This window comes from Acomys minous (assembly GCF_964271855.1).
Source record: "Acomys minous genome assembly, chromosome: 8".
NCBI classification, from domain to species: domain Eukaryota; kingdom Metazoa; phylum Chordata; class Mammalia; order Rodentia; family Muridae; genus Acomys; species Acomys minous.
The window spans coordinates 113,260,142-113,277,987 of NC_140489.1; the positions used below are offsets into that span (position 1 = coordinate 113,260,142).

At 43.5% G+C, this 17,846-nt stretch overlaps 1 protein-coding gene and 1 pseudogene across 2 annotated transcripts in view; one reads left to right on the top strand and one right to left on the bottom strand.

Moving 5' to 3' along the window:
• THUMPD2 (THUMP domain 2 tRNA and snRNA guanosine methyltransferase) overlaps positions 1 to 745 on the bottom strand; it is a 37,022-nt gene extending 36,277 nt beyond the window's left edge. Inside the window, exon 1 of the mRNA XM_084791899.1 lies at positions 602 to 745. Coding sequence (XP_084648025.1) covers positions 602 to 727 — 126 coding nt within the window. The 5' untranslated portion in view covers positions 728 to 745. The remainder of the gene's footprint in view (positions 1 to 601) is intronic.
• Positions 726 to 17,846, top strand: part of LOC311604145 — a 63,153-nt pseudogene continuing 46,032 nt past the window's right edge. The window contains exons 1-2 of the transcript in view: positions 726 to 882; positions 11,343 to 11,512. The product of the transcript in view is annotated as an uncharacterized misc_RNA (transcript). The remainder of the gene's footprint in view (positions 883 to 11,342; positions 11,513 to 17,846) is intronic.

Sequence of the window (17,846 nt, forward strand, 5' to 3'; positions counted from 1 at the left end):
ACAAGTACCGACGTACCTATGGCATCTTTTCCCTCTGTTCTCAAGAACTAGGTTAGCACATTCTAGTACTTATGAGGGCGCTTAAAATCTGCCCACTTGTCACTCACTGAAACGCACAGGTAGCTAAGCTAGCTACAGGGCAGGCAGGAGCGTATTGTTTTTCTAGCTACGGGTTAGCGCGTGTTTTAGGTTTACTTGCTGCATGGACAACCCACAAGGTAAAGCCCAACCTCGTCAGGAAAGTAACAACTCAAACAACTGTGCATGGAAAGTATCTTTCCATCTAAGATATAAAGTAAGGTGTCTAACTCCAGTTATTGTCAATTCATAGTTTCTTTATTTAGGAACCCAGAACAAAACTGGCTTCCTCCCCTCTCTGTTTAAAACTTTGGCCGTGACACATGTGCGGGGACCAGATTGGATAAGAGAACGAAACCATCAACCATCTGGGCGCTCACAGCAGTCATCACAGGATCTGAGATGGGGTGCCGCGTGCTCGCACGTCCTTCCGGGGCCAGAGCCCCAAGCTGGCAGCGAGGGGGTGGGGTGGGAGGGACCCTCCTTCGGAGGCAGCCTTCCTAACACGGCAAGCTCGACTCACCTGCGTGGCCTCCAGGCGCGAGCGCACCTCCCGCATCAGGAACGGCTCCAGGCCCCGGCCCGCGGTGCAGAAGAACCGGGCGCCACCGGCGGGGTCAGAACCTGGGGAGTCCTCGGCCGCCGCCATGGCACTCGGGCGCGGCCCCGAGACCCGGTCACGTGAGCTCGGGCGCGCGCCCTGGCGCTCTCACAGGAACGCGCACCCGAGCGGCGGCTTCGCAGGAGCGCCCCCTATAGAATGTCCTGGAAACTACACCGAGCCTCCAGCAGCCAGAAATCTAGGTGATTTGCCAAGAATCCTGGGCATTCTGTCATTACTGTCTTCACCCCAAAAACTGGGCCAAACCGGTGAACTCAGGGGGGCCAAGAGCAGAAATTCTCGTTCTCCAACAAAATGTCTTTATGCTCCAGGAACTTGTTACATTTCTTCCACTTGACCAGCCGTCTAAGTAAATGATAAATGTGCCACCAGTTTAGTCTAGCTGATTGGAGTAAGTAGTAACAGTATTTGAACAGTATGTTTTTAAACTCTTGAGTTTTAAAATGACAAAGAGAATATAGCATATGTAGAATAAAATCTACCTCTAATTCGACAGCATTAAATTAGCTATGTATTTCTATATTGAATCAGTTTGGTAGAAATTTTTAAATAAATGTTTCTAGAATGTACCTTCCTAGTAGTCTAGAAATGGATGCCAGTAGGTCACTGATAATATCTCCCCAGCCGCTCATGAAGGGTTGAGGCAGAAAGGCAAGCTCCTTATGGAGTCCTGTCACCTGAGCTTTTCAAAGGGGCCAGTCCTAAATTGGTTCACTTGGTGAGTTGTCCCAGCCCCTTTCCAAATGGTTCTTTTCCCTTTGTTGGTATGGCTGCTTCCAACGTAGTTATACTTTGGGCTCCCATCGCAAGTCTATGTGAGGAGGGACCATTGGGACTCTCAGCATGCGTTCCAGACTGGGTGAGCTCATGGGTACAGCACATCCTCTCTGCCAGCCAACAGCCCGTGTTGAGGAGTCAAAGACAAGGGTCTGGAATTCAAGGCCTTAGAAGATGGCCATGTTGACGGACTTATCAATAATAGTAGGTCATTGGTGACCCACAGCCCCACTTGGAAGATGAGGAGAAAATGACTGTCTTCCTGGGAGGACACCCAGACATGACGTTCTCAGCATAAAGGAGATTTATCACCCGGAGTAGCAAGCTGGGGTGTGTGTGTGGGGGGGCGGGGGCTAGGGCTGCCTCTGGGCTGGACAAAGGCAGCAGCAGGTAGTTCTGCGGGAAAGTGGTATTTAAGGAGAAAATGGGAAAGTCCATGCTTGGGTGAGTTGAGAAGTCCTGATGGGACATGCTAGCCAGGGTAGCCAAATAATGAATTTTGATAGCTCGACCTTGGAGTTTTAGTCGGGCATAAGTGGTCAAATAAAGGAATAGACTTTGGGGGGCTAGTTTTAGGAATGCAGTACAATGGTTTAGCAAGGGGAGGTAGAGACAGGCAGCTCCCTGGGCCTTGCTGGCCAGCCAGCCTAGCCAAATTGATGGGCTCCAGGTCCCAGAGAGAAAAACCTATCTAAAAATCAGATTAAAAATAAAAATAAAAGATGGATAACACCTGTAGAATGATACCTGAGGTTGTCTTCTGGCCTCTATATGAATGTGTTTAAATGGACATTTGCCCACATATGCATATTCTCCTGCATACACATACATGCGAATACACACACACACACACACACACACACACACACACACACACACACACACACACAATATAGTTTGTACTAAAAAATACCCTCAGATGCCTTCAGATGAATTTAACTTATCCAGCTGCAACTTGCCATTTGAATATTACATATTCAACATTCAGGAAGTTGGAAGTCAACAGAAGCAATTTTAGAACGGGCAGACTTTAATTCTGTTTCATGTTTGGCAGTTTCGTTCATTTCTATAATGAATTTTAGTCATTTTTATCCCACCTCAAGACACACTTTTAAAGTGAAGCTGTGTGTGCACATAGGGTTCGACATTTGCTTCAAAATTTCCCCCCATTTTGATGTAATTGTCAGTTCCTTTAATTTTAAAGGTGTTTAATGTGTGCAGTTAGCTGTCGGAATTCAGATGTTTTAGGCTGCAAGGTCCCTGGGGAGAGGATGGTTTCATCCATCTGGATACACAGTCACACACTGGCTTACTCTTGGTAGGCACTCAGCCAGTGTGGTGCTGAGCTGGGCGCAGTCCAGTGGCGTGAAACTAAAAGAAAGACCCAAACCGGAAGCATCTCTAAGCTCAGAAGATGGTCATCACCACCTGTGCTGGTTAGTTCTTCTTAACCCGACACAACTTAAAGTCACCCAGAAGCCTCAACTGAGCAATCGTCTAGATCAGTTTGGCTTATGATCATGTCACTGGAGGACTGTCTTTCTAGTTAAGCCTGCCCACTGGGGGTGACACTATTCCCTAAGCTGGCTCCGGACTGTGTGTGAATGAGGAAAGCTCTCTTGGCTATAAGCAGAAAACAAGCAAGCAAGGATCCATTTGTTCCATTCTCTTTCTCTTCTTGAGTGTCTATGTGGTGCATTGATTCCTTAACCTGGCAGTGTAAGCCACATAAACCTGTTTCCTCCCCCAAGTTGCTTTTGGTCAGGCTGTTTTATCATGACAACAGAAATGAAAGTAGAACACCATCCTATTGGCGGTAGCCGTTGTGAGCAGGCATGGGATAAAGGGAAGGAGGTGTGGGCAACAAAGTAGGAAAGTTGGGCGCTAGTGGGTAGGAGATCACTGTACACCTGAGCGTCTTAGAACATTGCTGGTTGCTTTCCTTCTTCCTTGTCTTCTCAGTTATACCACCCCACAGTCTGCAGCCAAGAAGAATATTCCTCAGAATTACTAAGATGGTCTTTCAGCACCATGCTTGCTCCTCCCCCTCTTTCCTCTGTACTGATACTGTTGAGCGTTGGCACCAGGCCTTGGTCCCCTTTCCCTCCAAGAGATCGAGAACCATTGCTACAGCCCACACACAAACAATAGCAAGAATGATAATAATAATAACAGGTTTAAAAAATTCAGCTGCACTGTAATATTTAGTAAAAACCTTAGATGAAGATGCACATCTATCTGAGAGACACAAAACTGAGCCACACAAAAAGAATAAACTTATTACTATTATTATTATTATTATTATTATTATTATTATTATTATTATTATTATCATTATTATTTTGTCTACAACTGTAAGCCATTTGGGGAAAAGCTACCTCTGGCCATGATCGCATACTGATTATTTAAACCACGTATATGGCCACGATAATCACTTCAAGTGGTGCTTCTTTGAACATATAGTTAAAAAAGAGAAAACTCAGCAGAAAATGGTTGCAGAGGATACAGAAATACTGTCTGTAGAATGTTGCTTGCTAATTAGTGTTTACAACAATGTACTTCTAATGTACCATTGGAATTCTAAAGATGTGATCTTTATGCTCTCATTCAGAGACAGTTTTGTTTACACCTTGTCTGCCCTTTTGTTAAACAGTGCAGGAAATAATTTCTTATGTACAAACACAGTGAAGTATTTCTAGTACCCTTTGGAATAGTGTGCCATGTATTTATTTAGTGCCTATTTCAAAACACTATAAGCTATTTAATGTGATTTTATTTGTTTAAATGCACTTTGAGCCTATAAAACCATATGTATATTTGCTAGACCCCTTGAATGCCCCAGTTAGAAGAGAATAGGAAAATTGTTTCAATGTATCTGTTGAATGAATGACTGACTGAATTTGCAATTTTCTTCAATTTACTGGAATGAGCTATGTTGCCTAAATAAAACGAAGCCATTTTCTTCTTGCAGTTATGTGCGCTTCAATGCAGATTGTTATTTTAATACTCTCTTTTTCCTTCTGCACTTATGATTATAGGTGTATAAATTTTTTTCCTTTAGAGTTTTGCTATTATCTCCTCTTTTTGTTACAGTGTGTGCCTGTGTATGCCTGTGTGTGCATGTGTGTGTATGTGTGTATGTGTGTGTGTTTGTGTGTGTGTGTGTGTGTGTGTGTGTGTGTGTGTGTGTGTGTGGTGTAAGCCAGAAAAGGCCTCTGCATCACCAGACCTGTATTTTCAGGCATTTGGAGGCTACGCAGCACGGGAATCCATGTTTGCACAGCATGTTCCTTTAACCGCTGAGCTGTCCATCCTCCTTGCACAGGTTGGCTTCAGAGTCCTGCACTCAAGCTACTTTCCTGCCTCCGCCTCCCACATTGCTGGACTTTGTTACTGTGAGCACACGCTACAGATTCTTTTTCTGTTTCACACCTCAGAGAAAGCCACCAAAGGGTAGAACAGCAGCGACAACGCTGTTTTCATATTGCTCCTGTTTGTTTTCTCTAAGTCTGACTTCCTTATAGCAGGGGATCGCTTGTTTCGAGTGTCTTTTCCATGATATTTTAAAAACCAAATCACTATAAAGCTCCAGGGGATGACCTGAAAATAAACAGAAGTAGAGGGTGTGCTTTATTTTCTTAGAACGCAGGCAGAGCACCCTGTTTCACGCAAGTGGCATTTAGCAGCATGATGTCTGAGCATTTTATTAGCCGTTGGCTAACTCAGTCAGCTTCCCCCACTCTTGACACAAGGTGTAGAGTGCAGCTGACAGAGCAAGGGAGTTTACTTGTTACATGCATTGCTCATTTGCTTTGATTTGTCCCATGAAGGGTGATGATTTATTGTGGCCTGCACATATGTGTGCTGTTCTGAAAATTAGCCTTTAGCATGTTGAAAAGCTCTGATGTCTGTTCACACACAATCTGACATATCTTGCACGGTTTTCCTTTTTTAAAGCTTGCAATTTAATAATTAATTACACACTATGCCTATTTATACATAATGTTATATTTTAAATGAATGAGTGCGAGTTATTTGGCCAAGCAGAAAAATAATTTTGTCTGAAATAAAAGCAGATGAGCAGCAGCCCGGACAGTCATTAGGATCTTTTTACTAAGTTCTTCTGCAATGACATGGTGGCTGACAGTGTTTGAACCTAGGCAAACTTGTAGATCACAGTGATATTAATACCTTTTATTTCTATTTGTAGCTTTATGTTTCTATTAATCTAATTTAGATGCTTTTAATCTCTTGCCTAAAAGCTCCAAAATCTAGCATAGCCAGGCTGAGAAAAATAATCTTTTTGTTTATATGGTTTTTTTTTTTTGAGACTCAGTTCTTAAGTCTCATTTCTTATCCTTGCCTTGTATGTAGCCCAAGTTAGCCTCAACTTGTGGCACTATTCCTTTCTTGGCCTCAAGTACTGAGTTGATGGGCGTGTGCTACCACACCCAGCTGCAACACACGATCTGCTCTGATCCACTCTGGCAAGTGAAGCTTTGCTAGCTCTCCTGGAAACCATTTGTGCTTTTTTTTAAGAATACACAGGTGCCCTTGGTGCTGCACCCACCTCTTTTTCTGTCTCGAATGTGAAAATGGTGCTTTTGCTAAGACAGCCATTTTGCAGCCATGAAGCTCTAAGCCAAACAAAACAAATTCCAGTAAGTTAAGAAGGAAGAAAAAGAAACTTGGAAAGAATATGGATTTTTAATAACATTGCTGGGCCCAGAGACTATCCACCCTTTCTTGGTAAGTAATCAGTAAATGTTATTATAGTCTAATCCCTCTAAGCAGCGGTTCTCAAAAGTTGCATGTCAGATAACCTGCATATCATATATTTTACGTTATGATTCATAACAGCAGTGAAATCACAGTAATGGAGTACCAATGAGAATACTTTCATGGTTGAGGAACACGAGAAACTGTATCAGGAGGGACAGCTTTCTTTTATTCTCTGCTTACAGAAACATTCTGAATGCAGACAAAGTTTACTCTGGACAAAATTTATAAGCCAGATGCAGATGAGACAATTTCCAAAATCCTGGTGAAAGCTTTGAAACAATTTGCCTACATGTATACCTGCTGTTATACAAGCCTGTGCTATTTCATATAAAATACAGAGGTGCCAATATATTTTATTGATAATATTTATCAGTTGTGCATCTGTTTTCATATTTATATACAATCACTATGATAGCATTCCATACTTGGAAAAAAAACCCACTTGTCCAGTCATTGAACAATTACTTTAATTCTGCACTAGGAAGTTGTTTTAGGTAAGCATATACAGCATGCCAGTGAACAAAACAAACATTTTTGTCTTTAAAAATGCCTGTCCTGCCAGCTGAGGTGAGGCTCCATGAGAGACTGTGTACATGGCACACATGGAGACTCAGCTTTGTGAACAAGCACGGGCACATGCACTCACACCTCCCGCCTTAATCATGTTGTGTCGCTGGAACACAATACCACAGATTAGGTTGCAGATACAGAAAAGACATGTATCCCTTACTGTGTCAGAGGCAGGTAAATCCGTGTGTGTGTGTGTGTGTGTGTGTGTGTGTGTGTGTGTGTGTGTGTGTGTGCATGCGTGCGCGTGCACTGTATCAACCCAAAGAATATGCAAGCCACTAGTCTCATCCTATGAGCCCCACCTCATGACCGCATGTGAGTCTAATAGCCCAGTACCGCTAACTGTCTCCAATACCCAACACGAGGGCTTCAGAGAATGGATTGCACCATAGCAATAACCATGTAGAATTTATATCCTATGGGGAAAGTGAAGAGGAGAAAAATCACCATAATAAGACACATAGTACGTTAACATTGAGAGTGCTTTAGAAGCACAGAAGAGGCTATCAGGTATGGCAGCACACACCTGTGATCCTTGGACTGTGGAGGCTGACCTGTGGGGGTCATACATTTGAGGCCAGCTTGGGGTATACATACTGAAAGCCTGCTTATTAAAGTGTGTGTATGAGAAATTAAAAAGAGATCAGGTGTGGAAGAAAGTATGGTGTGTACACTTAAGCCAGGAAAGGGCATCAAGCCTCTCACCTCTCCCCACTCCATTCCCTTTTGCTTGTTTTTCTGAGATATGGTCTTGCTGTGCAGCTGGAGCTGCCCTCACAGTATAAGATTCACTTACGTCTACTGCCTCCCCAGTGCTGGCGCTACAGGTGTGTTGCCATGCCTGGCTGAGCTTTTTCTTGGGACATTGGCTCCATCTTTAAGTACGTAGAGGAAGACATGATTATAGAAAATGAAAGATGTCATCTTCGATATGATATCCATTTTCTGAACGTGCAGGATAACTGATATGTGCTCTGTCAAGGGCGAAGGAAGGTTGCAGCTGCTAACCACAGATAAGGGGAAAGGCAGACCCCTTGACTGCATGGCAAACAAGTGTCCTGGGGGTTAAAAACTCTGAGAGTTCCCTTGTCGCCTTTGCGGTTTGTCTGTTTCTGTGTCTGGTAATATTTAACGAGTCACTGAGGTGGCTGAACATGTTGGACAAGATAAGTGCAGCCCACGGTGGCTCACAGCCATCTATAATTTGATCTAACGTCCTCCTCTGGCGTGCAGGCGTGCACGCAGGCAGATGGAGCACTGTACACATAATAATGAATAAATATTTTTAATTGAAAATAAACTTTTAAATTAACCATAATGACAGGGGGAAAAACTAGTTCAGAATCTTTCAGTAGCCAGGCGGTGGTGGCACACGCCTTTCTTTAATCCCAGCACTCGGGAGGCAGAGACAGGTAGATTGTTGTGAGTTTGAGGCCAGCCTCGTCTACACAGCGGGTCCAGGACAGCCAAGGTTCCATAAAGAAACGCTGTCTTCTGGAACCAAAACCAAAACCAAACCAAAAGAAACAACAACAACAAAAAAATTAGACGGAGGAGCTACACCAGACCTCTGAGACGGTTCCTTTCATTCTATTTGCCTTTATTTCATTTTATTATATTTTTTCTATTTCTTTTTTTTCGGGGGGGGGCAAGGGATTAGTTTTTCACGTTAGGATTTCTCTGTGTAGCCTTGACTGTCCTGGACTTACTTGCTTTTGTAGACCAGGCTGTCCTAAAATTTACGGCAATCCGACTGCCTCTGCCTCCCGAGTGCTGGGATTATTGGCGTGCGCCACCACCGCCCGGCCTTATTTTAATTTTTTTCTGTGCATCAGTCGGTATGAATGTGTCAGATCCCTTGGTAGTGGCGTTACAGACAGTTGTGAGCTGCCGTGTGGGTGTTGGGAATCCAACCCAAGTCCTTTGGAAGAGCCGACAGTGCTCCTCACCACCGATCCATCTCTCTAGTCCCATTTGCTTTGTCTTCATGCTCTCTTTCGTTTGAATTCTGAGGCACCGCCACACAGGGGGGAAAAAATCTTCCGAAGTGATCTTCTCTGTTCTCTGTGTTTACCATCCCTCTAAATGGCAGGGACTTAAATCCAATTCACACGGGGTGGGGGGTAGGGGGGTGGAGCGGAGGGCCGGGGGCGCAGCGGGGGGAGGGGGGGATTGTGAGGAGCCTCTCACCCCTGACCTGGAAAGTACCCTTTAAATTAAAAGTGTAAAAAAAAAAAAAAAAAGATAAGTGCAGCCATTTTTGGTTTTAGCAATGAAGACTGAGGATTTTCTTTATCTTAAAACAGGTTGTTCTGTGCACCTTGATCTCATAACTAAATATAGTAGTCCTTCCTGTTTCTCTTTTTATTATGACAAGAACAGTACTAGGAGACATAGCCTCTGAAAAAATATTTAAATACACAGCTTGGGTTGTTAAGCATAGGCGTAGTGTCAAACAACAACCAGAACCCGCTCGTCTTATATGAATCGGACTTTCTGCCCATCAACAATTTCCCATTTCCCCTTCTCCTGTCCCACACAGCCACCACTGTCCTCTGTTTCCATGAGTCTAGTTTAGGTATAGCTTATGAGTGGAAGTGTGTGGCCATAGCTCATCGGTGGCTGGCTGATTTCATTCAGCACAATACCCTTCAGGTTTACCTGTGGTTGATGCATACAACGGAGTGATTTGGATTTTAGTTTATTTAGTAAAATTTGGCACAGCAGGGCATTACAATGGCAATGCGTTGTTCTGTTTGGGAGCAGAAAAGAGACAGACACAATAGCTGGTATTCCTCAGGGTAGATGCCACTCTTACCATCCTTGGTGTTCTGCCTTTCCTGGTAGACTGTGCATGAGCTCCCAGTGAAACCTTACCAACCATGAACACCAAGAACGGGAAAGAGACAGATGCAGGCGCAGGCCTTTCCTTAGAGTAATGGTTCTCAGCCTTCCTAATGCTGCGACCCTGTAATACAGCTCCTCACGGTGTGGTGGCCCCCAAGCCATGAAGTTATTTTTGTTGCTACTTCAGAACTGCAATTTTGCTAGTGTTATGAATCATAATGTAGTAGATATCTGATAGGCAGGATGGTCTTAGGGGACCCACAGAGGGGTCGCGATCCCCACGGTGAGAACCGCTGTCCTAGAGTCTTCCTCTGCGTGGATCCATGAAATCACGTACACAGTTTAAACTTGAGGAGTGTCTCTGAAGACTGAGCCCACCGCCGTGTGAGTACAAGTATGCACACCACCACGGGGCTGTACCTCCAGCTTGTTTTAAATGATTTCTTTTTATGTAAATCACTTAAAAGATCTAAAAATAAAAAATTACTTTTGAAGCAAGTGTACAAAAGTAGTTTGTTTCCCACCCCCTGCCCCAAGGCATGTCACACAACTTTAACCCAGCACTTGGAAGACAGAATTTCTGTAGCTAGCCTGGTCTACATATGGAGCTCTAGACCAGCCAGCTCTGCATAGTAAGTAAGACCCTGCCTCAAGAACAGCAGCAGACACTCTCTAGCCTTGGTCTTGAGCGGGGCTGGCGCGTGGTTATTGTCATCTGAACATACAAACTCTCTCAGAGACAGTGAGCAAGTTCATCACTAGCTAGCTCTTTGTTTTTTGTTTCTAAAGAAACGTCTGCTTCTCTATTATTACTTGGGGAAGGTGAAGTACAGTAGATACAGAAGATAAAAAAGAAAGTTACTGCTTTAAAAAAAACAGCCATAAGGGAGGCACAGTTTTATTTTCAGTCAGAGCAAATCTGCTTGAAAGAAGAACTGTGAGAAGCAAACAGAAGCCTGGAGGTTGGGGCCTCCCAGCCTGCTCTGGGGCTGGCGGATGATGGTTCAGGGAGTGTTTTCAAGCTGTGCTCTTGGGAAGAGCAAGGAGAGTGAAGGAAGAAGCTCTGTTTGGATGGCTTCAAGTTCCCAGCTTTTATCCCCGAGTCATCGTGATGATCTTCTGGTCTGAAGTTTTATGGCACAAAAAGAGAACTGTTTGTTTTACCCAGGCTGCCGCATCTGACACAGGCACGTCCGTCATTGGATCTCCCATCCTGGAGACAGCGTAAACAGGAGTGTGATAATAATATATGTCCTCGGGGACAAGTGTGAAAATTAGTTATCGCCCACGCAAACAGTATTTTTAATTTTTTTTTCTCCTGGTTGTTCTACTGGTTGCGTTTGTTCTAGTATTCCTCCCCAGAACTAAGGTTCTATGGTGTGATTTTTTTTAATCATTTGACAAATATTTCAGTAAAAAAAATGTCAGAAAGAAATCTTCGTTTAAACTCCAAGTCGCTTGGTGTTGCTTCTGTGATTTTGAAAATAAATGTAGCTATCTATTTTGGGTGTGGTTCAACGCATTGCTCAATAAAACACTTAGAAACCAAAGAAAATGTTTCCCCATGTGCCTTAGAGAAAGGTAGGTTGGTAGATGAAGTACGGACAGCCTTACTTTGTGCAGCAGTGGTTCTCAACCTTCCTAATGCTGTGGCCCTTTGCCACAGCTCCTCACGGCATGGTGACCCCAACCATAAAGTTTATTTCCCTGCTGCTTCATGACTGTAATTTTCCCTACTGTTATGAATCGGAATGTAACTATTTGATACGCAGGATCTCTGATAAGCCACCCTGTGAAAGGGTCGTTGGACCCCCGGAAGGGGTTGTGACCCACAGTGTGAGAACCTCTGCTCTGCAGTGTCACCCATGAAACGTTTGTTCACCGTCACTGCTCACAGGCAGGCATGGCTAGAAGCTAAGTCACAGCACCGGTGTCAAGGCCTATCTGTGGGTTTCCTTACGTTCCGAGCTCTGCTCTCCTGTCTCACAGGCACCAGCTCTTTCCCTGGCGTCTTTCCTACTCTATTCTAGTCTCTCTGCACTGATGTTCACTCAGAGAAAGGCTACGCAGGCTACCAGGATGAGACTTGATAGCCTGTGACCAGATAGTGGGGGAGGAGGCCCCCCTCGTTCATAGACCTAGGGGAGGGGAATAGCGTGAAAGAGGGAGGGAGGGAGGAACGGGAGGATACAGGTGATGGGATAACAATTGAGTTGTAATCTGAATAAATCAATTAAATAAAAAAAATGCACCTAAAAAAAAAAGGATCGAACTGATGGAGAGAGCCTGGACTCCTTAAACACTGCTTTGACTGAGAGTAAGAGAACACAGTTCTGAGACCTTGTCTGTGCCTCCTCAGCTACAGTGGCCCAGCAGGATCACTTTTCAAACATCTCTTTGGAGACTTTGTTGGTGCTAGGAGCAGTGCTCAGCTTTTTTTTTTTTTCTTCCCCTCTCACTTACTACTCCTTAGAACAGATAAGGAAACCGAGTCACAGTTAAAAGACCCTCCTCCTAAAGACACCCACAGTCACAGGGCTGCTCCCAGCAAAGCCCAAGCTCTTGTCTGATTGACGTCACTCTCTCTTGCACGAGCTATGGAAGAGCTGTCTCAGCAAAAGCTTATGGAAAGTTGACAAACATTCACAGTTCTGTTGAGGAAGTTTACTGAGTTAGACCCAGCCTTAAAGGTATGTGTTATGTATATGTGGCACTTAAATGCTTTTTTGTTTTTAAAAATATATTCTTTCACACACGCAATGTACTTTGTTTATTTTATATTCCCCTATTTTTTCCCCTTATTCCCTCTTCCTCCAAACCCTTCTTTTTCCCCTGCTCCACATATATATATGTATATATGTATATATATGTATATGTATATATATGTATATATTTATATATGTGTGTATATATATGCTTTTTGTGCTCCTTGAATTTAATTAGGGTTGCTTGTATGAGTGGAAGTTCAGAGACAGGGGAGGGAAGCTATTAAACAGGCTTGATTTTCCTCCTGTTTACTTGCTCCTTATATTTACTTTAGGCGTTGATCCAGTGGTTCTCAACCTGTGGGTCACGACCCCTCTGGGGACAAATGACACTTTGATGGGGGTGCTGCATATCAGATATTTACATTATGATTCATAACAGTAGAAAAAGCACAGTTATAAAGTGTCAGCAAAATAATTTATGGTTGGGGGTAATCACAACTTGAGAAACTGTGTTAAAGGGTCATAGCACTAGGAAGGCTGAGAACCACTGCCCTAGTGCTGTGGCAAGAGTCACATTTTAGACATTTCCAGCACTAGGCAATGAAGGTGAACTTAAGGCTTTATCGTGATGGAGTTGATGAAGTTTGAGGTCCACACCGACTCTTTTCTACGTGTGAAGAACGTGCCGGTTGTTAAGCTGGTTACTTTCTTTAAATGAGCAGTAGGTGCTGGCAGTGTCTTAATGGGCAAATAGGAACCATTTTAGGCTTTGCAGAGCAGAACCCTGTCACACAGCACAGCTGTGGTCATGACCAAGCAACCACAGAAAATACGTAAATGCCTGATACAGATGTCTACTAACACCGTGGGTCTACAACGCCAGGCAGCCATCCGGCCCGCCATACCTCTGCCCTGCCTCTTTACTGATTCTCTTTCTGATCTATCAATTCCTATTGGTTATGCTGAATTTTTCAATAATTCATCACTTATTCTTGATTGGTCTTTTAGAAAGTTCTCATTTGTTACCTTAACATGGAATAGCAGGAGAAATGAGAGGATGAGACTGTGAACTCCAGTCAGGAAGCTCCGAGCCTGCCCTTCTTGCTTCAGCTTAGTTCCTTCCTCAGGAGACTGGGGGATAACCCCTATTTATCCCACGGGTCACTAAGCAGAAGACTATTTGAGGCATAGCAAGCTCTTATCAAAGGGGAAGGGCTGCTAGTCAAGATGGGTTGCTTAGGTACACAATTGTTAGACCCTTTGGCACATTCTTTTAATCTAAATATCACATTTGTATTTTTGCATGATATTGTGACTTTAAATTTAATTTTTATTTGACATTAAGATTTCTATTCTTTTTTTTTTTTTTTAAGAGCAAGTCTCCCTATGCATCCCAGGCTGCCCTGGACGACTCTGTGTACTCCAGACTGACCTTAAGCCTACAGTGAGCCTTCTGCTTCTTTCTGCCGAATTCCTGCATTCCAGGCACCCCCCCCCCACACCTGGGTTTTCTAGTTTGCTTCAGCCTCTCATGTGCCTAATTTTTCTTTTTCCTTTCCTTCATTTTAAACTTTTTTTGTGTCGCAGACTTTCTGTAGAAAATTTATTCTTTCTTCTTACTTTAAAATTTTTATCTTATTTTTAAATGTGTGTGTGTGTGTGTGTGTGTGTGTGTGTGTGTGTGTGTGTGTGTGTGTATGTGTGCATTTGAGTGCAGGTGGCCTCAAGGGCCATCCAATGTAAGTGCTGTGATATGAGCCTGGGTGTAAGTGTTGTTTTTATTTCCTCAGATGTGGAGATAAGAGTTGTAGCCAAGTCTTTCTCAGGCTTTCTGAACTCTCACTGGTTGGTTCAACTCAGCTGTTCTGGCCCAAACTCCTCTCCACAATGACTGATTCAAACTGACTTCTCTTGGCTTGTGACTGCATTGCTCTGCCTGGCCTCAAGCTGATTCTACAATATGTTTTAATCTTCTGGCTCCTTCTCATTCTCTGGATTGTTCTGCCCTTGCCTGTAGCTAGCTTGTTCTGTCTGCAATCTATCTGTAAAACTGTCCCTGTAAAAAAATCTCTTCTCTCTCCCTGTGTTGCTCTTAAGTAGCCTCTCTTTCCTGTCCTGTTCTCATAAGAGTTATTCTTATTTCTGACTCATTCTATCAAACCTTTTCTGATTCATCACTTTGTCTGTCCCTCAATTAGATGTCACTTTCAAACATGGCTGCTTAATTCTATACATTAACCTTACCATTATTGTTTGGGATTAAAAGAGTGTATACTAAGGGTGTGTCTGTATTCCAGCTGGTTCACAAAGACATAGAAGGTTTTTGGGTATGATCATTTGCCAAAGCAGCCATGTTGCTGCATTAAAATTCCTCTAGACCTGGGTCTTAGGCAAGGGCAGCACTTAATAGCTGAAATCTCCCTCCAGGCCCAATATTTATTTATTTTTTCTTTTATTGAAAATAGATTTTTTCTCATATAATATATCCTGATTATGGTTTTCCCTCTCCTTTCTTCTCCTGGATCCTCCCCACCTCCTTTCCATCCAGATCCTCCCCTCTCTCTGTCTCTCATTAGAAAACACACAGGCTTCTAAGGAATAACAGTGAAATAAAATAAAATAATATAAAACAAAAACTAATGTATCAGATTTGGATAAAAACAAACAAATAGAAGGAAAAGAGCCTAAGAGAAGACCCCAAAAAAAACCCAGAGACCCACTCATTCAGGAATCCTGTAAAAGAGGACTAAACTGGAAGCTGTAATCTGTATGCAAAGTGTAGTACCCAGATCATGCAGATCACCAGACCACCAGGACTCGATACTGTTGCGACATACACAGGGTCCTGTATTACAGGCTCAAGCTCGGACAACAATCCCTCCCAATACAAAAGGATAAGAGAGTGGTGTAGAAGTTCAAGGGCAATGGGTTTATAAAGGGGAAAATCATAAGTAGGGGTTGTGGATCACAGGAATGTTGACCTTTAGGAAAGTGGGTAGAGGCCGAATCACAAGGGGAAGTTGTGGTTCACGGGAATGTCAACCTTCAGGAAGATTGAATGGAGGCTGAGTCTTGAGAAGTTTGGGGGTTTTTTTTTGTTTTTTTGTTTTGTTTTTGTTTTAAATCTCAGAGGAACATTGGATGCTGATTGTATCTAACTGCTCCAGTGGAGTTTCTGGAGGCCGCTGGCAGGTGCGGTTTACAGCAGTGTGTGGTCATTCCGGGAATGCAGGGAGACGTGAGGGTCACCTAGAGGACAAGCTCTCACAGAACATACAGACCATGCCATTTCGTTTACAGAACATACAGAACATGGCATTTCGTTTACAGAACATACAGACCATGCCATTTCGTTTACAGAACATACAGACCATGCCATTTCGTTTACAGAACATACAGACCATGCCATTTCGTTTACAGAACATACAGACCATGCCATTTCGTTTACAGAACATACAGAACATGGCATTAGTTTGGTCCTTACAAAAGGATCTTCAGGGTAAAAAGAAAGAAGAACAAAAACATTTAAGGAGATAATATGAATTTTAAGAAAAGGAATCGTCCTGATAGAACATCGTGAGACAAGGAGCCTCTAAAGATGCCCTTGAGTTCATTTCCTGTTGGCCATGCACTGCTCCTCATATAGCCTGCCCTTCAGAGAGTTTTCCCCCAGTAAGAGTCCCTTGGAGGAAACTAAATTTTCATTTGCAAATTGTTATCAACTGGAGATTACTTCTGCGTTAAGGATGGGGCCATGTGTGCACCTTTTAAAAATATTTATTTATTTTATTTATTGCATACGAGTGCTTTATCTGCAGAAGACAGTATCAGATTACACTATAGATGGTTGTGAGCCACCACGTGGTTGCTGGGAATTGAAGTCAGGACCTCTGGAAGAGCAGGTGGCGCTCTTAACCACTGAGCCATCTCTCCAGCCCCTACCTTTCTTTTCAGCTCCAGGAACCCCTTTCAACTCATGTGCATGCCCACCTCAGGCTCTGTCAGTTCATATGTGCATAGATAGTGTTGATTTAGAGGGCCTTATTTTCTTCGTGTCTTCCATGTCCTTGGCTCTTACAACTCTTTCCACCTCCTCCCCTGAACCCTGGGGAGAGGGATCTGATGGAGACATCACATTTAAGGTTGAGTGTTCTAAGGTCTCTCACTGCCTGCATAATGCCTGACTGTGGGTCTCTGTATTTGTTCTCATATACTCTAGGAGGAAGCTTCTTTGATAATGGCTGAACAACAACAACAACAACAACAACAACAACAACAACAACAACAACAAAAATGATCCATGAGTATAGCAAAACGTCATTAGGAGTCATTTTGCTGCTATGGCTTGTTTGTTGTATGTTTATTTATATTGATTTATAACAGCACTATCTGGTCTTACCCTATGCCCCGGGGCTATCTGGTCTCAGATTCTTGGTCATCTAGGCAGTATTAGGTATGTGTTCCAGGTGACTTAAATCAAATCGGATACTGATTGGTTATTCCCCAAGTCTTGCGCCACCATTGCACTATCATATATTGCAGACAGGACACTAATGTAGATCAAATAATTTGTGGCTGGGTTGTTGGTTACATTTCTCCTTTGGTAGCATGCAGATTACCTTCTTGTACCAAAGACACTAGCATGTAGAGTTGATGGCTGTATGTAGGCACCAGTTGGACTCTTCCATGTTTAATGAATTGTGTAGGCATTGTTTTCAGCAATGGGGCCTTGGGATCAGTTTGTAGAAAGCAACCTATAGTCTTTGTAACAGCCTGAATTGTTTGGGGGTAGCTGTAGGACTCCTTTGGCCAACAATTCAATTAGATGTAACTTATTCCTGGTCCTGGAGATTGGTTTGATGACAAAGAGATGGCCAGTTGGAAGTCCCATTATTATTATTATTATTATTATTATTATTATTATTATTATTATTTGTATTCACTTTACATCCCTACTGTAGCCCCCTTCCTCATCTCCTCCCCATCCCACCCTCATTTCCTCTTCTCTGCATCCCCCTCCCCTAGTCCTCAGAAAAGGGGAGTCCTTCTCCCCTACAAACTGACCCTAGCCTATCAAGTCTCACCAGGACTGCCTGTATCCTCTTCTGTGTCCTGGCATGGCTGCCCTCACAGGGGGAGGTGATCAAAGAGCAGACAACAGAGTGCATAGCAGAGACTGCCCTGTTCCCCTTACTAAGGCATCCACATGGAGACTGAGCTGCCCATTGGCTACATCCGAGCTGGGGGCCTAGGTCCTCTCTACGCATGGTCCTTTCTAGGTGTATCAGTCTCACAGGCCCCCCAGGGCCCAGATTTTTGGCTTTGTTGGTCTCCTTGGGGAGCTCCTGTCCCCTTCAAGTCCTTCTATCCTCTGACTCTTCCCTAAGACCCCCTGTGCTCTGCCCATAGTTTGGCTGTGAGGTTCAGCATCCATCTGCTTTGTTCTCCTGCTCAGCGAAGTC